Here is a 24,042-nt window from a genome sequence, read left to right as displayed (position 1 = left end):
TAATATGTTGTCTATACTTCACTTGACCCAAATATATGATTTTTTATGGTGATGAGACACTTGCACATGGAATTTTAGAGGGATTTTGATAGCAATTCCACATAGAAAAGCTGCTATCATCATGAGACTAAGATCTAGAAACACCACCGAAATGCTATTTTGTTAGCTGAATCTTTTTGATGAAAGTCAATCTTTGACAAGATGTAACTTTGCTACGAAAAGGGCTATGACAAAAAGGTTTTCAGTTTTGGCTTTTACTCAATGGCTTTAATTTTTTTATTTATAAAATGATGCAGTTTGATGGCAAATTTGAATTCACCTGTCATACCTACATTATGAGTCCCAGCAAGAGAGGATAAAATTAGAGGGGGGATTTGACTGGTCAAAGCTGTGTTTGATGGAAAAAAAGTCTATCCTCAATCCAAGACACTGATAAGGCCAATGAAAGTCAATTCCTTGTTTCCCGTTGGTCATAAGCAAGATCAGACCTACCAAATGTGTAACAACCAGAAGTAACAAGAAATAGCACACACTGCTTGTGTGTAGGTAAGCACAAAAGAACTGGCCAAATTCTTTTGTATATATATATATGCCTATTGCAATTTCAGCTTTTCCATCTATATCTATTAGGCCTGGCATTTTCGGGTAATTTTGTACCCGGGTACCCGGCGCATTTTTCGGGCGGGTAACCGGTTACCCGAATTGCAAAAAAAAAAAAAAAAAATTATTTTTTTTAAAGTTTTTATTTTTCGGTTTTGTAGTGTCTCTGGACCTAGATACCTAAATGCCAGGATCATTCATGGTTGACCTAAAAAAAAAAAAAAAAAAAAATTCAAGATATTTTGTTATTTTTTATATGAAAATTGATAATTTGTATTCATGTCATAGTCTATTAATGATTTCAAAATGTATTGAATTTGAATGCATTTTGAAATCATTAATAGACTATGACATGAATACAAATTATCAATTTTCATATTAAAATAACAAAATATCTTGAATTTTTTTTTTTTTTTTTTTTAGGTCAACCATGAATGATCCTAGCATTTAGGTCTAGGTCCAGGGACACTACAAAACCGAAAAAAATAAAAACTTAAAAAAAAAAAAAAAAAAAATTTTTTTTTTTGAATTTCAGGTACCCGGGAGGTATTTCCTACCCGGGTAATGTAATCTCGGGCGGGTACCCGCTAACCCGCCCGAAAATGCCAGCCTTAATATCTATATGATGAAATCTATGTTTTTGCTAACATGAAACCCTAGAATTGATATTGAAACTTAAATGTCATTTAAAAAATTCATAATGACAACAATTAACACAATAAATCTGATGAAATATAATGTAGGCCTGTAATACTATACACGTTAACCATGTTAACTATAGAAATCAAAGGGCATTACATGCTTTCCCTATTGGTCCATTGTTAAATATCTCTGAACAAGCATCTTGGAAAATGGACTGATCTGGTAAAAAAATGGTCTCAAAAATTATTGGAAAGAGCTATTCGCTTTATTTTTTCAGTACTTACTGCCAATCACATGTTCATTAGTATGTAAAAGTGTTAAGAACAACAGTGCAAAATACTGTTAGTACAGGGGGCAATGTAAGCAGAAACTTAGCTTATAATCACTGTTGAAGTCAATCTTGAGTAGTGGACTGATAATGGGAATCATCTCACTCTGAACTCCTGGTGCATTTTTTGTCATCCTAAAGATGTTTATTTTGAACTTTATCATTTGTTCATTTCATATGATAGTGCTTTGGCCGATTTTTTCACACTTTTCACATCCAGGTGTGAGTTTAACAAACTTTCACTCACTTTCATAGAAAACCATTACATAACATTACTCAACAACAAAAACTTCATTCACAAAACATAGATCCTTACACAACTTAATCTTTGCCTCAGTAACATTGCTCAGAGTCTTAGCTTTTCTGTGATACCCTATTTGTTGGGAATTATCTTCAAATTCTCTTAGAAAATTGAAAATAGGTGAGGCTGCATGAGCTCGGTTGTTACGCAATACAGGCCCATATGAGCGCTTCGTTAAGAAATTAAGTGCTAATTAAGCAGCTAATTAAGAATTTTGTTTTTGTTTTTTGGCTAAAATATATACTTTAATATCTTATTAATAATAGAAACAATTAGATCGATGTTAATAATAGTTTAGACTGCATTCTACCAATCAAAAGATCAGTGGTGGGTACATAATGCAATTGGTATAGGTCTAATGTTGCTTATGATCCGTTACAATTTTTCATGTCTGTGTAGGTGACTATTTCATTTTTCATTATTCATTATTTCATACCATTTCATTATTGCATCTGTTACATACATGTGTAAACCAATAACTAGCCATGTATACATGTGATAAATCACAGTTTGCAGTTTACAGATGTAGTTTTAATACAACCACATGAAGGTGATTGTACAACTATTATCAAAAGTTTCACAATATTTTTTAGGGGATGAGATCAGAGCAGATCAAAAAGTGCGGGACAGAGAAATTGAGTAGGTATTCATTATTAATTCATTATTAACCATATACCATGCTCCTACTGCAAAGAACATCCCTGAAAATCAACAGAAAGAGATTTATGATTTATTTAAAACCACAATTATTTATTGGTATTTTAAAGTTTGTTAGAAATCAACATTTTATTCAAAATAATGAAATATTTGGCCAGCAATTGGTTTTGAGCAGAGTAGGGTAACAGGAAACAAGGAATCAACTTTCATTAGCCTAACCGATGATGCATATGAGGATAGGATGTGGAGCTATCTCAAAACGCTTCAGAATCAGTGAAGCATCTGCATGACATGTGTAAAGCAATGGAAATTCGGAAGTAAACAATGCCAATCACGACTGGTATTAAAGCGGCCATAAAAGTTTAGTTTGAAATTTACTCTATGACCTCACAACCTGAACTGTTTATATTTAAGTTCTAAATAAGTCATCTTTAATACTGTACAACAGTGTATGTTACAAAATAAACTGAGCTCAAAAAGAAACTTATAAATTTTTACAACTTGTGATTCACAAGGTCATATCTTACAATACTGTCAATCAAAATGAACCAAAATTGCACACAGGATTACCTTAATACTCTACTCAAAACACATGTTAGTAACCAAGCAGTTGTCCAACTGACACAACAGCAAAATGCACTGTCATGGGACAGCTTCCTTGACTTCCTTCACTTTCACAGCCCAACATTTGGCACCCAGGACAAAAAATCTGTGAGAATGCACACAAGATCCTTGCACAGATGATAAAACGGTGCTGCTTTCTGCTTTTCATACACTTTTTCATGAAACAGGGCTGGGCTGTAAATGTGGTCCAGGAAGCTGTCCCATGTCAGTGCATTTTGCTGTTGTGTCAGTTGGATAACTGCTTGGTTACTGACATGTGTTAAGAGTAGAGTATTGAAGTAAATCTGCGTGTAATTTTGGTTCAATTTGATGGACAGGATTTCAAGATATGACCTTGTGAAAAATTATAAGTTTCTTTTTGAGCTCAGTTTATATGTGTTTTCTCTTCCTAACAGTGGTAAAGAAAAATGTCATTATGATATTGATATCGCCTGGACATCAGAAGTCAGCAACAGTCTTCTAGCAAGCCCAGCTTTAGTAGCAGACATTGATGCAGATGATTCAGTGGACATCATTACAGCAGCCTTTACAGAAGAGGTAGCAGTCCTGCAAGGAAGTAACGGACAGTTCTTGAGTGGATCATGGCCGGCTAATATGCAGGATAATTCTTTCCATGCAAGTCCTCTCCTGGTATGTTGGGAAAAGATATTTAAAAAGATTTTCAGGCTATGACAAATTTTCCAAATTACCTAATTACTCAAGTTTGGTTTGGGTAGGGATTAGTCCGAATAATCAGACCCAGAACAAAATATTAATTTCTGACATGATCGTGTTCTGGGTCTGAACTGTTTCCATTCAAAATCTTGATGCCAAATTGGACAAAAGAAGCACATGGTCCTACTTTACAGTTTTTTAATCCCCTATTCATGTTGCGTGAATCACTCTATTGTGGACCATCCTTTTGATACTTGAGTATTTGGACAAGCGGAACAGTTTTGTAAACAAACGAGGAGGTCGAAATCCCTCCTCGGCGAATACGAAAGGCAGCGTAATAGTACGGCTCTAGTAGCGATGTGCCCCTGAGAATCTAAAAATGGAGCCATATTTATTCTAGTTTTCCAAGAAAACATTACATTGTAGCTAAATTAAACACTTTCACAAAAATGTTTTTAAATTTTAACAACAAATATTGGACCCCAGTTACATGAAATGGGGTAAGAAGTATGTTCACAGATTCCTAATATTGCTGGCGCCCCCAGAGGTACACTGCCCAGCTACTTCATTGGTACTGTGACCATTAAGTATCATGTAAAACTGCTTTTTAAAGAATTAACTGAAAATTATCATCATATATATTTTATAAGAAATTTTAATTTGCCAAAAATTTTTTTAAATTGCCAACAATTTTTAGCAAACATGTTCTGTATTACGCACAAAAACAGTGGCATGGTCGACGGGAATTATATAATTCCCAAGTGAACCTGGTCTAAATAATATTTATTTATGTTCTTTATTGTTTACCTGATTCCACAGTATGACATTGACAAAGATGGTAGATCAGAAATCATGGTATGTACATCAGACGGGGAGGTCATGTTCCTGGATAATCAAGGTCATATGCTACAAGGTACATCTCTCAAGGTGAGTTTGTTTTTTCCACTTTGACTTTGTATGTGGTTACTGCCACTTCAATAGACAGTGTAATAGATTACCAACTGTTTGTAGGGATGTCACCAGAGGACATATGAGCACACATATGAAACACCCACACATACATGTATATCCACACAGGCCTTCATTTTTGAAATTGCAGGAGCTCTGTTAATCACTCTCCTGTGTTTACTAAGGTGCTCAACAAGGAGCACAATCTTTTAATATCTGTATCAAGTAGTGAGGAGCTCAGTAAATCATACTCCTGAAAGGAGAGCTGTAGGAGCTCTGGTGCAATTGAGCTCCACAAAAATGAAGGTCTGTGACAGGGTCTTACATGTAGCTAGCCACCCGTCTGGCCGTCATTTTAGACAGGGAGTTTGCTCCTGGGACGGGCAAAATTAATGCCTTTGACAGATGCTATATTATAAATTGTATGTTTTGAGAAGCTAATTGACCTTTTTAGTAGACCCAATTTGTAGAACAAGGCCATATCAACACATATTTGAACTCTTTGAACCCCCAATGGGCTATAGATGTTTTAAAGGTCAAATTAGGACAGGCACTTTTACTCAAATGACGGGCAACTCTCAATTTCTAGCTAAGACCCTGGTCTGTGACCAAATCCACACACACACCTACTTGTAAAGGCCTGCAACTGAGGACCCCATGTTTTGAAAACTGTGGACTTGGGACTTGTTCCTGTCTAACCGAGGACCTCCACTGCCCTGAAGCTAAGCGCCAAACTGTGGACCCACTTGACTATAAGACTTAGTATAATACTCTGTCTTATTTGCTATTTGCAATAACCTGGTATGGTAGAGACAATCGGGTGTCTTTGGTTTTCCAGGTATTTTCTTGTGGGTGTCCTTATATGTAGGTCATTGCAAATCCCCCCCCACACACACACACACACACATGCACAGCAGTTCTTTCTACACAGTACTTGCTATTGTCTGAATTCTACTTATCAGAAAATTATCAAATAGTAACCACTAATTTAAGATTCTTTGAAAACTGACCATTTTCCTATGAATTCAGTGTTGGAGACTCATTGCTTGCAAGTCACCTGGTGCTTCTTCACTTTCTGCATTCAAAATTCATCAACAAAATATTGGAATTTAATATGGTGACCATTGCTAGTAAAGAATGCTTCTATCAATCATTTGTATTGCCTGTTTTCTGACACTTCTGTTTAAAAAGGAACTACTTGCACAACTTTGTTAATAATTTTTCAGAGCGATTTCTTATTAAACTTTAATTACCCAACTTTTCCAGACTAATCCATTTTATTGTATGCCATTTTTGTGTAGGTACCTCATTTAGTTGCTATGTATGTGATGTTTGAGAGGGATGTTGAGATCACTCCATCTAATATTAACATGTTCATCAAACCATTCTCACCAAAGGTTTGTCATTTTTCACTCATTTCATGATTTAGGGCCCATGCCTAAATACCAGTGTGCAGCTTTCCCCAGCTTGCCTCAGGAGCCCTCATTTAATGGGCGCTTAAGCATTGTGGCTGCAGCTTGGCTGTGGAAGGCTGTGCACTGGTAAATAGGTAGGCCTACAATGTATATAAAATGTTTTAGGGCCCATGCCTAAATACCAGTGTGCAGCTTTCCCCAGCTTGCCTCAGGAATCCCTCATTTATTGGGAGCTTAAGCATTGTGGCTGCAGCTTGGCTGTGGAAGGCTGTGCACTGGTAAATAGGTATATAAAATGTTTTAGGGCCCATACCTAAATACCAGTGTGCAGCTTTCCCCAGCTTGCCTTAGGATTCCATCATTTATTGGGAGCTTAAGCATTGTGGCTGCAGCTTGGCTGTGGAAGGCTGTGCACTGGTAAATAGGTAGGCCTATATAAAATGTTTTAGGGCCCATACCTAAATACCAGTGTGCAGCTTTCCCCAGCTTGCCTTAGGATTCCATCATTTATTGGGAGCTTAAGCATTGTGACTGCAGCTTGGCTGTGGAAGGCTGTGCACTGGTAAATAGGTATGGGCCCTTTGTTTTTTATACTTTTCTTGCACGTTACAATATGTGATGCAATCATACACAGTGTGTAAAATGTTGGGGAAAGTAATATTAAGATACAGCCAATGTTATCCAAAACAAATGTGCTGCCCTTTTCCCAGTTGATGCCATTTTGATAGCATTTTCATTCAAAAAAATGTGTAATATTGCAGGTTTTTACAGGCAAAGTTGGTAATTGTCAGCATGTCTCATTTTGTTTGTTTGCATCACATTTTATACTTTGTTAGATCAGAGGGGCCTGGATCAAGGTCATTATTTCATTCTCTCTCGCACTCTCAATTCACAGAATTCTATAAGAATATGAAACTTACTTTACAAAATGCCTTCAAACAACTAAATTATTACTCTGCATTATTAAAAGGTGACTGAAACTGCACAATAAGTTAGCCAGTTGTATAACTACAATACATCAAAAGAGTAGTAAGAAAGAGGTTAAACAGGCATGTACTTTCAAACTAGTCATGCTAGATATCGTTGTCTTGGATTGGATTAAAAGATATAGTTAGGAGAGATATGTAACATTTTAACTAAATTGCCATTTAGATTGTGTGGTCACAATTTGCACATTTCTAACTCATATTGTATTAATTTGAAACAGGCATCTACCGGTAGGTAATCAAGTCAGTACATCCTCATGAATTCCTGAGAAAGGCAGTGAACAACTTTCTTGCATTTTGGTAGAAAATTATGACTATTACACAAACATGTAGCAATATGTTGTACATAGCCAGTTTATTTTCAGTCCCTTTTCATAGTATGTCCTGGTTTTGTTGTTTTATTTGTTTGTTTTTTAAATAAATATCTGATTTTTCATTACCATCAGGTGCAAGACTATAGAGCTGGGAGAACATCTGATAGTTTATATGTCAATGTTCCTCCTCATGTGTTAGCAACACCAGTCATAGCTGACCTCAACAGGGATGGGGTCACTGAAGAACTTATTCTACCAGTTAGCTATTATTTTGACAAAGAAATGTACAGGTGAGCTAATCCAGAAATTTCTCTTACAGTATCAAAGTACATGTAAGAGAGTAGTAATTGGTTTTCCTTTTCAGTAACACAAACTCCCAATCAATTACCGTACTGATGCGAGTATAGTCCCACCTTCGAGTAAAGTCCCACCCCCAATTTTCAGAAATTAAAAAAAATTTATTTTTTTTTATTTTAAGTTAATAAAAAATTAATTTAATTTTAAGTTATTTATTTTTTCGGCTTTGGAGTGTCCCAGGACCTAGACCTAAATGCTAGGATCATTCATGGTTGACCTAAAATTTTTTTTGAAATTCGAGTATAGTCCCAAAAACGGGGTGGGACTATACTCGCGTCAGTACGGTAATAAAAGAAGGTTACGTATAGGATAATGGCCAAGGATTAGAATAAAAGAAGGTTACGTATAGGATAATGGCCAAGGATTAGAACGTGAGTGGGTAAGAATGGCTGAGCGCTGAGCGGCGGCCATTCTTACCCACTCACGCTCTAATCCGCATGCCATTAACCGACTTTTAATACACACCTATGACGTCAGCGCTATTATTGTTTTACCGCTCCATTATTTTTCACGAATGGAGTGTTATTGAAATAGGTTGTTTTTACAAATTGATCAATTACTCATTGATGCCGGACAATACACTAATATAATGATCGTACTAAATTTTAGGTGCGAGTGCAAAAATAGTCCGACTCAGCTTTATGTAAAATTTCTATAGAAATACCCATCATATCACGATCCAGGTGTTTAGTTCAAATCATCCGTAACCACCTTCTTGAATTATAAAGATTTAAAATGTTTGTTACACAAATTGAATAAACGTGAGATTCAGTAAAATCATTAAAGTGATTAGACCATCAATAGTTCTTTATGCCCACTTCTAATGTATTAACTGTTGAAGTAGTTGCGTCATGTTGCGTTTAGGTCTCTATTTTGCATAATAAGGAAAATTGGCAAAAGGTCATATAGCATGTATAGGCTCATATGAAATGGTCATTACAGTTGTCAACCTCAAGAAAACTACACCTATCGCTATACCTGAGCAATGATACTCTTCTCTGTGAATCGAGTTTACGATTTTGGAACAACCATGCAATTATGGACACTATTGTTTATCTTGGATAATTTTGTGATGGAATCATTCCGAGGATATATATCGTTGATTCGCAGCAGAAGGACCAAAATCAGGTACGAAAAGGTACGAAAATTTTAAATGTACTACAACACATTTTACTTAGGCCTATTATTGTCCTTGAACTTTGTCGGCAAAAAACAAAACAAACTTCGCCGCCTTCGACGCGAAATAAAAGCCACCTCAACTTCCAGTCCCCCTTCCGAAATCAAATGGAGCGTCCCTAACATTGTAATATTTAATTACCGTAAAATGGGGGTAACTTCGGTAAGCGGGTAACTTTGGTCGTTCAAATATATTTTTAAATGGTCATATTTCCAGACAGCAATATTGTTTTTAGTCATATTTGGTCTCAATTTGCCAATTTCTTTGAAAGTTACGAAAATATTGGCATTTTGACCAAAATGAGCATTTTTTACATTTTTTCAGACAAAATAAAAATCGATTTTTGTGAGCAAGGATGCTTGCTTGCTTAATTTTGCATGGGGATAAATGTCACAAAAAACAAAACCTTGCCCATATACAGCGAAGATCAAATTTTTTCATTTTCTTTTCTTCATGGAATGTAATACTCTGACCAAAGTTGCCCCAAATGCGGGTAACTTTGGTCAGGCTATTTTCAACCCCTAGGGCACCCTTTCAAAATTATTCAAAAATCTTTTTCAACTTCAAGGTGTAGAAGGAACCCTAACGTCATAAAAAAGAGATAATTAGAAATATATTTGGTTTTGTTTGGAAGCAGTGGTTTAAAAACTCTGAAAAGTGCCCAAAGTTACCCGCTTTACGGTATCGGATAGGCCTACTGATCGATGTAAGTAAATATTCAAGCATGCCAAAATACCATCAGATGAAACATCAGATATACTAATGACAAATAAAAATTATACAGAAAATAGACCTACTGTGGCTTTTATCATTATTAAACATGCCCGAAGAGAACGATTTGAAAATAAACAGATTCATAGGCCTAAATACATTGATACAGAATGTGTATTATGTATATGTAGCAATGTTGCCCAAAATATGACAAATTATATGTAGGGCCTAAGCCACTGAAACGTATAAAAATATAAAAAAAAAAAAAAAATGTTATAAAAAACAGTAAGCGTAGAAAGAAAGGTCCAAATAAATAAAAGTAAAGGACTACGAAGTAAAGCCTAAGTGAGGGTAAAACACATCTTGCATAATAAGTACAACGTACTTAGCCAACAATTTAACCTGCCCGTTTTGATCTTGACTTGCTTTTCACAGATTGCATTGTAAGGGCTCGGATAGCTTACGTTTTTTACGTATTTTGTTTGTGGCACCTAAGAGCAAATCAGACACATCCTTCTGATATCAAATAATTTAGATTTTTATTAAATTAGCGATACAATACACATTTTAAGGCAAATTATTAAAAATTGATATTTTTGAAATTTAACAGTCCTCAAAGTAAATTGTATAAATCTAACGATATGCAGTAAATAGTAGGAAGTTGGGTTGAACAGCCGTCAATCATATGAAAATTGTGACCTTCATTATTAAAGATGTAGATTTTTTCCTCAAAACACTAAAAAATGTAGGTCTTTTTGGAAACGAATGTTTAAGTTCTATATGAAAGGTCAAATTTTCAATTGAGTCGGCTTTTCATCCCAGCTACATAGGCCTATAGTTTAATTACATATCATTAGATTGATAAAGTTTACTTCGAGGACTGTTACATTTGGAAAAATATAAAAAATATGAAATTTTAATAATTTGTATTATATCGCGAATTTCACAAAATCAAAATTATTATTATTATTAGATATAGGGACAATCCTCGTATTCAGCATGCAATTCGATATGTCTGATGTGCTCTCAGGTCCCATGACAATACTGTGCAAATGTTGCTATCCGCTTCCTCAATTTATTGTATTAATGAAAATCATTTTCTTCTTGTTTTTCGTATCATTGTTTTGCATGAATGAAGTGATGATAACAATACCGCACTTTTCGCAAATACTTGCTTTTCAAAAGTGCAATTGATATTAACACTACATTCGTAAATGCCAGTACTTTTTCCCTGAAAAGTATTTGCTTTTCAGAGAAAAGAGAAAGGCATTTACGAATGGCGTGTTATTGTGATCATCGCTCCATTCGTGGAAAACAATGGAGCGGTAAAACAATAGCGCGACGTCATAGGTGTGTATTAACAAGTTGGAGTTATGATGAAATATGTGCATAGCACCGATTCTTGATGGCATGGTTCCTCAGCAGTACAGACTTTTGACTCGTGATTGCGAAGTTGTGGGTTCAAACCCTATTAATGCCATAGTGTTGTGCGTATAAACAAGGTCCTTTTCCTCTGTTGCCTCTCTCAACCCAGGTGTAAAAGTGGGTACAAGTTAATGCTAGGAAGGTAAAGCGATGCCTGTGTGGGAGGAATGGCAAAACCCTACAACAAAAGGAGACACTTTTAGGCAGGTTATCAATTTTTGAGGTTTTTACATATCTTAAATATAGAGATATTTTGCTCCACAACGCTGTTTTCCCCAATGAAATCAGACATTCCTAAGCGAAGATACTGAGTTTGTAAGTTACGGTATTATAAAATTATATTATTGACAATGTTGAGAATAGGAATTACCTTGAAAATGTTACCTAAGATGCCAGTTATATTCCGGTCTGAAACTATCAGACAATATTTTAAACATTTTATAACATCACAAATTTGCAACAAATCCAAATTGTGAAAAAATCATTTCTCCATTTACGATTCTGCCCAAAAGTGTCTCCTTTTGACATGGCACGTCTTATATACTGAAGAGGAGTCTGGCCCAAATACTTTAAAAGAGAGTTTGGCATATTTCTAGCCTTAATAAATAATTTTACCTATCTACATAACACTAATTCATCAATCAGCTATAAATTGCTTGTGTCGATTTGTTCAACAAGATGGTCACTCAGATGGAGACATGGAGATGTGCAGATTTTATGATGTAAACAGGACCAGGTTTAGCACAAAAGAGATCAGTTGAAATCAGTTACACCATTATAGTACATTGTAAAATTTTAGACATCCTTGCAATGTTTGTGTTATTTTTATACCATAGATCTGATGAGGACTTAGCCAGCGTAGGATTACCATTATCAGAGCTTGATAATTATCTAGCAGGTGGGATTGTAGTGTATAATCTTACTTCACGTCAGCCTATTCACCAAATCAACTTAGAGCTTACTATGGTAAGTCAGGTGTAAGATTATCAGAGCTTAATAATTATCTAGCAGGAGGGATTGTAGTGTATAATCTTACTTCACGTCAGCCTATTCACCAAATCAACTTGGAGCTTACTATGGTAAGTCAGGTGTAGGATTATCAGAGCTTAATAATTATCTAGCAGGAGGGATTGTAGTGTATAATCTTACTTCACGTCAGCCTATTCACCAAATCAACTTGGAGCTTACTATGGTAAGTCAGGTGTAGGATTATCAGAGCTTAATAATTATCTAGCAGGTGGGATTGTAGTGTGTAATCTTACTTCACGTCAGCCTATTCACCAAATCAACTTGGAACTTACTATGGTAAGTCAGGTGTAGGATTATCAGAGCTTAATAATTATCTAGCAGGTGGGATTGTAGTGTATAATCTTACTTCACGTCAGCCTATTCACCAAATCAACTTGGAACTTACTATGGTAAGTCAGGTGTAGGATTATCAGAGCTTAATAATTATCTAGCAGGTGGGATTGTAGTGTGTAATCTTACTTCACGTCAGCCTATTCACCAAATCAACTTGGAGCTTACTATGGTAAGTCAGGTATCCCCGGGCAAGTAGCAAAGAAAGATAACATCTAAATTGAGATAAATTATTAATGAATATCATCACATATATGGCAACATTTACAATTAAATAGTAAGTTGTACAATTGTTGGTGTTACAATACCAAAGACCTTTTAAAGTTTATTGTACTATAAAAGGGTTAAAGCCTTAATGTACGATCTTTTTAAATTTTTAGATTTTTCTTTTTTTCTTCCAAAATGATAATATGCAATCATTATGAAAGTTCCCAATACATTTGGATGCGAAAAACATTGTAAATTTGCAAAGAAACAACATCATAAACTTCACCTCTATCACTCGAAATATCTCACACTTTTTGGATTAGGACGCCGAGTGCAGCCTCAGAGTTAGTCTCCTATGCAGCCAGTTTGGTTATGCTCCCTCCACATGTGTGGAGGGAGCGTAACCAAACTGGATTCGTAGGAGATTAAGATTTGCGATCGTTCCGACATATCATAATCTGAAATATTATGATAATATGTCGGACCAACAGAAAATCATCCCGTTTTACTACAAATAGGGCGAATTTGACAGTTTTGCTCATAGATGTAAGTTGGAACATGTGTAAGTATTACAAATATGCCAAAAAATCAGTTTGAAAAAAATAAAGGTATATTCTGAAAAAGATCGTACATGAAGGCTTTAACTCAAGTTATGTAATTGTATATTTTAACCAATTTCATTATGTACAATGTACTGTAAATGTTATTCCATTCTTAATATACTTTTGTTTATATTCTTAAGTTATTCTCTGTAACAGGGCCCCTAGAATAGCAGTGCTTTGTCACTGAAGGGGCTACCCTGTATAATGAAAGCGCAAATAAATAATAAATAAATAAATTGAATTGTTCAGGAGCTTCCAGGGCTTTACATCCAGGCTATGTGTTATATTTACATCCATTGTGTTAGACTTCTACTGTGTCTCGTCTCAAGTTGAGAGTAACTCCATGTTGGATTTTGTAGTGGCAGATTGAAATCAGTTCATTTACACGGTTGCGTCGCAAGCATATGGACAAATCGCCCTTCTACACGTGTGTATATGCCCCGCGGGATTAGGTTAGCATGCGTTATTTAAATCTGCTACTGCGAAATCCGGGGCAAAATCCAACATGGCGTTACTGTAAACTTGAGACAGACTATGGAGGATGTAGCAGAAATTGTTTAAGAATGACTAGTTATTATATTTTTCTTGATGTCAGGTAAATGATGCTTACCCAGGCTATGTGTTATTTACACCTACTGTGGTAGACTTGGAGGGAGATGGTGGTCCTCTGGAGATGATTGTCGGTACCTCGGCTGGTCGTCTGTATGTTATCAACCACAATGGCAAGATCAGACAGGGATTCCCTGTTGCTATAGCACCCATGCATGGACAGGTAGGAATGTAGATTTAAGGTTTATTTATTGCTAGTTTTTTGCTTGGTTGGTTGGTCGACAGTCTTTCTTTGTTCCATATCACAGCAGCTGAAAAGAGAATCCCGTTGCCATTATGCTTTGCTGTAACCTACTAGAACTACATGTGCCATTGAAAAAGTACACAAAATCCCACATTTAAACTTTTAATTACTCACTTCACTGATGGATGCGTATACTTTTATTACAGTGTAAAAAATATGGCTCCTGAAGTGTTGTACAAGTTTCCATATGTCGCAAGATTATTGGACACATTTGATATGGAGCAAGCCATGGACGAAAAAGATAACAGTCTCGTACAAGCAGTCAAAGTTTCAGCATCACCCGATAATGAGGACAGATTGTTCCATGAAATGCGACATGCAAACCTTATTACCACATATATTTACGGTCTATGGCGTAATTGCGAAGGCACGCAACGCTCTATATCGCTTATACACAAAGGCACGCAATGCTGGCGTGATTGTTAGACATGGCACAATCGAACAATGGGCCCTCATGAATATGCGAGAATTAACAGCATACAATGCACGGGGACTTTGACTGTTGATATGTGCTCTGTAGTACTCTGTGGACCAAACAGATCCACTGCAATGCATGATGGGATGACCCCTTCAAATACTGCCGTTCCATATAGCTCTTTCAGTACTTACATCTACTGCAACAAGCTTACTCTGCAAAGTTACCAGAGCAGTATCACGCTGAGAAATAGCATGCCACTGGATGAATAAGAGTACAACACTACAATGTACATTCTTATGTTCTTCTTACAAATCTACTGATCTCCTTTGAGGTCCAGATTTGAAATTTGAGACGTATATTTAAAAGGTTAACAAATGTCTATAAGAAACCAAAATTCACTTTGAATGCAGATATGATCAACCTCTTTATTAGAGCTCTGTTATGGCATGAAATCAGTGCATAAACTTGACAAACATATTTTGTAAAAACAGTCCCAGATAAAGTTACTGGAACTCTACTACTCACAGAATCCTGAAGTGTAGAAATAATCCATCATGATTCACTCACTTTTATATCAGAAAATGAAATTTCAGCTTTAGTATGTAAATTTGTTCTTGCAAATCACCTTTGATTTTGAATGTTTTCTCAAAATATGAGGCATCTTAAACTAATGTTCTTTGTATCACAGTTTTGCTTGTGTCTCTTTGTCACCATTATTATTTTTTTTTTTTTTTAATCTAGTAGTGTGTAATATAAATCTTGTATTGATATGTATTTGACTTCATAAAATATGCAATGACCAAAAAAAATATTAGAATATAAGACTGAATGGGCTATTCCAGTTGAAATCCATATACCCCCTGTGGAAAACATAACCTTAATCTTGCACACAGGGAGTGTGAATATCAAATGGGGTTACCTGAATGTGTGACTCCATTTGAAATTCACACTCCCTGTGTGGAGATTAAGGTCATGTCTTCCATAGGGTGTATGTATTTCAACTGAATAGCACAATGGATCAGATCAGGTTACAAATATTTGATTCATTGGTGGTAGCATTATCATTTTGTTTCTTTTTTTCACAGATTACTGTAGAAGAAATTACAGGTGACGGTCGCTTGGATCTGGTAGTAATAGACACCAGTGGTAATGTGATGTGCTTTGATAATAGAGGCAATGTCCAATGGGAAGCTGAGATATCAGGGTCTTCATCACCTGGATCTAGAGTAGCTGATGTGAACCAAGATGGCCACCTGGATGTTGTCATACCAACCAATAATGGGTGAGTCTTTACTCTGAGGTTGTGGGTGGTGGTAAACATTGCCATTGTAATGGTACTTCATGAACAGTGGGGGTATGGGGACATCCCCCCACTCCTGTCAGAACTTTTGGCCCCCATGCCCCTGCATAAAAAACTTCAAATAGTGGAAATTTGTCCTTTTTGCAGCAATTTAGCAAAAAATTTAAAACATTTATTCCTCCCACTTACTTTGCCCTACCCCCAAACTAATTTCTGGTCTGCCACTGTTGATGAAACTTGAACCAACTGTGAAGAGTAAGAAATAATGTGACGCAAACTCAAGGACTCTTCAGAGCTAGTTAAGTTATCCCTCAGAGTTTTTCCCCCAATCCAGTATAAGGGGACTATTTTTATCCAGTGAAATACTATATACGTACAAGTTCAAACATATCTGTTGTTTGAAACTAAACTTTCTAATTTGTACTTGAGAAATTGTATTTTGCACAGAATTAGAGAAGGAGAACCAGGACTAGGCTGGCTGCCATCTTGATACAGGCATGGAGCAAAAATTGGGGTATTTGGTTCCCTCGGAATGTGCTAGATGCAATCGGTTGTTATGCAAGCCCCACATGGATGATGGGCGCATTTGAGAGACACACTTGATGCGACCTGCACACTATACCAAGACGAATCAGATGAGATAGTTTTCGTTTGTCTCCGCGTATTGTCTGCAAGGACCTGACTGCGCTATTATTGTACATAACGGTATAGGGAGTCCGGGTTCTCCTTCTCTAATTCTGTGTGTATTTGAAACTAAACTTTGGCATGTTAGGTTGAGGTGAAAAATCCCAATGGGGGGAAAAGTGAATTTCAGGGGGGGGGGGGGCAAAATTGGCAAATTTTGCGCAAAATTGCCGCAAAAAGTGGAAATGTACGTGATTTTGGGGTTTTTGCCCCATTGCCCCCCCCCCCTCCCGCAGCACCGCCACTGTCCCCCAACTGCTTTGACCTTTACTGATTGATTTTTTTCCATATAAAACACCAGTCAAAGCAAAGTATCCAAAATTAGAGCGAGAATGATATTGGGATCTAGCTATTTTGTACAATATTCACATCACCAATGTTGACCAGCAATCCTGATTTTTTTTCACCAGGTATGTGTGGGCATTGCAAGGTAACACAGGGAAGGTGCTACCAGGCTGGCCTATAGCTTTATCCTGTAAGCTGTTAGCTAATGTGGTGATTGCAAGATTGAAACCAAAGCCTAACCCTCTTGATGTGGTAAGTACCTGTAGGATTAGCACCTGCAGAAGCCTTAAACCTGAAAACTGCATTTTCGATGATAGTTCAGTTATGGATCTATCCCCAAAATATCTTAAAAGTTATCACTTGAAAAACAGATGTGGAAGCGAGAGTCTAACCATGGGTCTTACTGACCAGCTGTAGTCCTACTATGTAGGGCACAGGGTTCGCAGGTTTTTGCCGCAGGTGGAAAAAAACGCGGTTTTAACCACTTGGCAAAAACAGTTTTTGCCGGCAAAAATGGCAAAAACTAAAAAAGTGATTTATAGTTCAATTTTTTCATCTCAAAACAAATTATTAAGTTACAAAAATATGTTCCCGAGTGTAACAAGGCCAGATTTTGTAATTATAAGCAATATATTAAGAAATTAAAGGCATGCGTTTTCATTGCTCAAGTGCATTTAATCGAAATGTGGCATGTATCAAATTCAAAACTTTTTCATTTTAAGGACTTGATGAGACAAAAAATATGTTGAATGATTCGTTGAAAGATGTGTGTTACTGTTTATGAGCTTTTTTGCCATTTTTGCTGGTTTAAACCGGGCAAAAACTGGCAAAAACAGTTTTTGCCAGGTTTGTGCCACTTTGCCGGCAAAAACAGGTTTTTGCCGGCAAAAACCGAACCCTGGTAGGGCATATTGAGTGGCCCAGGGGAAAATCAGACCCTAATTGTAAGACTACTCGTGTTACTCTCTGACCATTTCCTGGGAAACAATGATTCTAAATGCTTTAACTTGAAACTTGAAAAAACCCATGGTTTGTTGAATGCTCTCTAATGCACTGTATGCAGCCCAACCCATCATGTGAATTCAAACACAACCAGCATTCAGATAGGGACTGTAATATTTTGCCATCCCCAAATTGTGTAACATAGCCCTCATCGAATTGATTGTATTCTGTATACAAATTTAACAAATTTGTATCTAATATGGTGGAAAGTTGATCTAAAGTATGTCCAAAGTATATCAAATGCTTTTCAAGAACCAGTTACGTGTTTATCCATTAGACAAGGGCTTGGAATAGTTCAAACATAAATGATGTATACTGTGCACAAAAACAGTAAATAAACAAAAATAATAATAAATAAGAAAAAGAAAGCATTTCAAAAATGACATATTTGGGTTATTCCTTTCCTTCAGGCTGATTCCTACTTGCTATTCTAATAGGTGCATTAGAGCTAGCGTGTTTGGAGAGAAAAGTCTATGTACATTTTTTAAATGCTCTCTTTTTATTCAAATTGATACAACTTGGGAAAATAAAGTCGCAATAATGCAGAATGAGGTATCAAAATACCTAGAACAAATTTCTCCAACTATTTATTACTTTATTTGGTAAATCAGGTTAAGTATATATTTAAGATACTGCTTTTGTTTTTAGTGTTCAGATACTTTTTGCGTGTAATATATTTCAAGTCCTAGTGAAGGTAAACTATCATGTTTTGACAATGACAGCAAGTACATTGATTAAACTTACGTTAACTAAACATTCACTCATTGCAATATTTTGTAACACTCACAGAAAATTGAAAACAATTCATAAAAATGTAATAACTGGGTCAGGTTTGCTGCTGATGACCTTATGTTGACCTTTAAGCTAAAGTCCCAATTGTCCAGAATGGTGTTTAATTCAATTACAGTATCAAGCTAGCCGTACTCATGGGATGATGCTGCCCATGAAATAACATCAATAGCGGTGTCTTATATTAATGATTTAAAGCATGAGTTCCCATGTGCACTAGTATAGAAAGGACACTGCTTGTAAACATGTAACAAAATAAGAAGATTTCAAATGATAAGGTGTATTCTTTATGATTCAATGTTTTCACTCAAGTGGTATTTATGCTTTGAAAGTGTTTGAACTGTTCATTTTTATCTGTAACTCATCTATTATTTATATTTTTTTAACTTTTTATAACTAAAAATTTAATTTTTAAACATAGATGCAACTGTACTTAAAGGAGCATTTCGTGATCCTAGCATCCTCTTTTTATGACATTTTTCAGTGCATATCCACGAAAAAAGCCTATTCCCAAAATTTCAGTTGATTCCGATTTTGCGTTTGCGAGTTATGCATGATTATGTGTATTACACTGCTCCATAGACATTGCGTTGTAATTTCGTTCTGGTGCACCAGAACGAAATTCAAATTTCATGATATCTTTGCTAAACGAATTAATCTGCAAGAAATATTTTATACATAAACATTATGTAGCCAGAGGTTTCCAGTGATATAAAAATCTCAACTTTTTTTGAGAAAAGTGGGGGGAAGAGGCTGTGGATCACGAAATGCCCTTTTAAGAGTGAAATCAAAATAATGTTGTGCAATTCAGTTGAATAAGTAACTCCCATTGTAAAACATTTGAGATAAAGCTTAACAGGTGATGACATTCTTTTTTCATTGTTTTCTGTAATAGTCAGGAGTAGCCAAGTCCAATTTTCATATATTGTTTCAATATATTATTGCAGCCTGTGAAGTAGGCAAGAGAATAAAAGGGGAGTGATTGCCCAATAGGGTGCTCTACTAGTATTAAGACTACCCCACCCCAACCATAAACCCTAACCCTGAACTCCATAAAAAAAGACTGGACTCAAGTCTTAGTGAGTTGTACGCAGTTTGGTAATTGTACCTAAAAGGGATAAAACAAGGGTAACTTTTACTTGAGAAATTACTCTTCTTGTTTGATTGTGCCACATTTCAAGATATTCATTTACATGTACAAAGGTATTAAGTTTGTTGTTATATTTTGGGGGGGGCAGTGATGACCCAATAACATTGGTATTGTCTGAATCTTGTGTGTATTGAAAATCAGATTTTGACAAATATTAAGCACATTTGACTCGTATGTTACTACTTTTGTTTGTGATCATAGATTGTGCCTTCATATGACCACCATCTCTATGTTATCTCTGGTGATGGTCAGTGCGTGGAAGTAATAGAAGTGGATGAGCGCTCCCTAGTGCCCATCATAGCAGCAGACCTTATGCCGACAACCCCTGGTCTGGAACTCCTGCTGGGCACCAATGATGGCACAGTTATGTGTCTGAGGACTCAAGAAGAGGTGCATGATGGGAAGGGTGGTGTTGCCATGGGTGATGTGGAAGATTGGAGAGCAGAGAATCCAGCGCATAATAGGTTTACTTATTGGGATGGAAAGGTAAGAACTAAGGATGTATGTAATCCTAAACCTGAAGCACACTTTGTCCTTAGCCTAACTTATCTTCAACCTAAGTACAAGGTGTCAAAGTGCATGCGACATTCTACCATTTCATTAGCTAGGAGGACATGTGCCCTGGGTAACGTCTTGGGAGATGCCAAATCTACCAATTCAGCACCCTCCTAGCAATGAAAGTCAAAATAGTTGCACACATGTCAACATAAATAATCCTTTGAAATACCGTTTTAAGACCGAAACTCAACTTGATCATAATAAAGTAGTAGTATTTGTGCAAATTTTTGCACGCTCATTACGCAATTGATACAGTAATTGAGAGGGGGCGCTATGACCCCTAGCTACAGCACTGTTCATTAGGCACATTGTACCATACTTGGTGATTTTATTGCCTAGTACCACTCTGTCTAGAGTGGAGTCAAAACCCATGTACCACTCCCATGTACCACTCCAGACATAACGAGTCATATGGGAGATTACTTGTCCCACCCTCTAGTATAAACTTCAAAAATAAACAGACCCAACCAAAGAGTGGTCCTACTCCAGACATAACATGTAACATGGTAGACTACTAATGTACCATCCTCATATTCCAGGTGTGCCCAGAGAATGGTCTTTTTTCAATGAAAATTTCCAGACAACATTATGTAACCTCACAACAAGGGTTCCATGTGGGTGTATACTAGTACTTTTAGGACACAACCATGACCTCAGCATGTTTGTAAACATAGATTGAAGAGGTGTTGGCCAGACAGTGGTCTCTTTTTCCATGTATCACTCTGCCTTGGTACAAGTAACTTATTTCACTCCTGGCCTGAAGGCCACTCGTGGAATAACTATTACTTGTACACATGTTATATTTGGAAAACTAAAAGTAGGCTGGTTTTAAAGGCCAGACGCAAGAACAAGCAATTATTGATCGCTACCCAAAATGTTACATCATTGCTTCAAGCACCAAACAAAGTATGGCACACTTAAAGTAGCCAGTGATTTAGTATCATCCGATCATACAGAAACTGCAAAGTTGTTGACCAGTGTTTTCCAAATTGGGTTTAAAGCTTCCTATGCACAGCCTACTGGGGATTTCTCCTTCCTGCGTATCCAAGATACAGCATGGCATGAAAAAAATGGTATTAAATTATTCATGATGCAAATTTTGGGTGAATTTCAAAACTTTATGAGGAATAATCCTGTGATATGCTTATGAAGTACATGTAATTGTAGCATGTTTTCATTGGGATGTCTTCCCGTACCAGCATCTCCAATCTGAATCTGAATTTAAAAACGTGCACCATTCGCAATATTGCGCCCTGCGCTGGGAGTGTGATTTTGCGCATCATGCAATATTGCAAGTTGCGGCGTGGGATGTGTTAAGAATCACCATGAAGTATAATTTGGTTCATCTCAAGTTTGGTAGTGACGTAGGTGCGTATTTCGCTCGCCGCAGTATTGAATCGCGTGCGTTAAGTTAAACGCCCTGAGTGTACATGCAGGCGTACATGGGCGGTTTGTCAGCACGCTTGCGGCGCAATCGCGAAAGAGCATTGACGTCACTACCAAACTTGAGGTGAACCAAATTATAGTGTCTTGATAGCATGACTTGAACATGATGTTAATATCCTGTGCCTGATTTGGCAAGACAGTAACCCCAGCCCACTTTGCATGCCTTAAGATATCACACAGTAATTACAGTTTTAGTTTGTAAAACTTTATGAATATATTATTTGATTTGACAGGTTGGTATAAAAGTATCAAAAGTTACCAAGGAAGCACAGCTTGTGACTGGAAATGACTTTAATGTCAGATTTGAAATTGTGGATGGTAGAAGTGATGTACGAGGGAAGATGAAGTATACTGTCCAGGTAAGAAATGCTAAGAAAGTACAGAACTTGATATGGTGTAAAATATGTCATATTTGTCATGTGGTGTGTCAAAACGACATGGAATGGTATTTTATGGGGTCAATAACACCTCGGAGGATAACTAATAGGTTTTCACCTGTGCTTTTGAATGAAGGTCTCAAGTTGTTCAAGTGTATGTAATGACACAAACTGAAAATGAATCTGATTTTCCATTTTGATAATATTGACCTTTGCCCTCTGAAAATTCTATGACCAAATCTGCCTGGTTTTGACATACAACATTACATTTTACTCAGCATTGTAACTAATGGCAATTACTTTAGTTAAGAATAGCTTTACCTTAATTGTGACTCTTTATCACATATTGCCTGTCAATCTAAAAAACATGAATTCCTAAACACATTGGTCATTTATTGCATAACAACAACCATCATGGACATACAATACATAAATGCAAAGCTTCTGTTTAACAAACCTTGCCTTGTCAGAATCTCTTAAAGTAAGATTATCAATTTACACATTGGGCTATTCCAGATGTATTCCGCACCCCACCCCCCCATGGAAGACACTTCCGAATTGGGCTAAATTGACAGCCGGAATTCACATGTCAGGAAAACCCCATGGAAGACCCTGCCGGAATTGTGGTAATATGGCCCGCCGGTTTTCAAGTAAATGTAAATGTCTTCCATAGGGTTCCAGCTGGAATTAGAACATTTTTTCAGTTTCCAGCCAGAATTCAAGTAAATTGTAAATGTCATTCATAGGTTAATCGAGATGGCGACCATAAGTGAAGATCCTGCCGGAATTAGAGCATTTTTGACCATTTTCCAGCCGGAATATTAAGAAATATGAATGTCTTCCATAGGCACATCATGGCCTTTCACAATCCCCACTCTTGTTTTTTTTTGTTAATTTTAGCAGCCGAATTTCACCTAATCTCAATGTCTTCCATACCCTCCAGCCTGTTTTTTTGTTTTTTATGTCTTCCATAGGGGGGGGTGCGGAATACATCTGGAATAGCCCATTATTACTGATAAAAAGTGACTTATGTTGTTGTTGTTGTTGTTGTTGTTGTTGTTGTTGTTGTTGTTGTTGTTGTTGTTGTTTTTGCTTTTGTTGTTGTTGCTGTTGTTGTTGCTATTTTTGGTGGTATTGATTTCGCCTGTTAAAATCTGATGTACTGCAAGAAATTTTCATAAGTTCTGTATCTTACATGATTTCTCTTCTCTGTTCCACACAGGTATTAGCTGGTCAAATATTATTAGAGCCAGGTAAATCCTTCACTTTCCCAGGGGATTATACATTAACAGTGCCTACACCTAACAAACCAATGAGAACAGTAGTCACTATACAGATGACTAATCAGTATGGGCAGGTATTTGTGGATTCATATGCTGTGAGGTAAGTGCAACTGGTATATATCGACTACTCAGTGCCAGAAATGGGCAAGTGCAATAGCTGCCTTGTGAACATTTGGCAATTTACACACAGTATATTGTAGTCATTTATACATGGCAGCTGCACAAAGCAGCTATTGCACTTACCCACTTCTGGCACTGAGCATTTGGTATGTTTCTTTAACTGGATTAAGTTGTGGGTATAAAGCTAATCTAAGCTAAGTGTAATAAGAGAATGTATGAGGTTTGTTCATGCAGTCCCATTTACTATCATGTGTGCCACTGGCTGTTCTGACATTTGAAAAATGTAATTGCAAATATTCAGTGCATTGCATGCAGATACCTACATAATACTGGTTACAGGGGTTTGTACCTGCCTTGTAAAAATGATTAGAACAGGTTTTTTTTGTATTAAAAAGGAAAGTAACTGCTAGAAGTCCGGCCAACAAACACAATTTTAAAGTTTTTCTGTATGTTATTTTGCCACTCATGAC

The 24,042-nt window shown here is 36.5% G+C and overlaps 1 protein-coding gene across 1 annotated transcript in view; it reads left to right on the top strand.

Moving 5' to 3' along the window:
- LOC140153644 (uncharacterized) overlaps positions 1–24,042 on the top strand; it is a 36,671-nt gene that overhangs the window by 10,002 nt on the left and 2,627 nt on the right. The window contains exons 2-12 of the mRNA XM_072176441.1: positions 3,548–3,782; positions 4,626–4,733; positions 6,056–6,151; positions 7,602–7,759; positions 11,976–12,105; positions 13,903–14,079; positions 15,664–15,860; positions 16,973–17,099; positions 19,990–20,274; positions 22,026–22,151; positions 23,392–23,552. Coding sequence (XP_072032542.1) covers positions 3,548–3,782; positions 4,626–4,733; positions 6,056–6,151; positions 7,602–7,759; positions 11,976–12,105; positions 13,903–14,079; positions 15,664–15,860; positions 16,973–17,099; positions 19,990–20,274; positions 22,026–22,151; positions 23,392–23,552 — 1,800 coding nt within the window. The remainder of the gene's footprint in view (positions 1–3,547; positions 3,783–4,625; positions 4,734–6,055; positions 6,152–7,601; positions 7,760–11,975; positions 12,106–13,902; positions 14,080–15,663; positions 15,861–16,972; positions 17,100–19,989; positions 20,275–22,025; positions 22,152–23,391; positions 23,553–24,042) is intronic.

The sequence above is a fragment of the Amphiura filiformis genome, chromosome 5 (genome assembly GCF_039555335.1).
Source record: "Amphiura filiformis chromosome 5, Afil_fr2py, whole genome shotgun sequence".
NCBI lineage: Eukaryota > Metazoa > Echinodermata > Ophiuroidea > Amphilepidida > Amphiuridae > Amphiura > Amphiura filiformis.
Note: the sequence above shows the minus strand (reverse complement) of the source record. Positions and strands in the feature narration are given on the sequence as shown.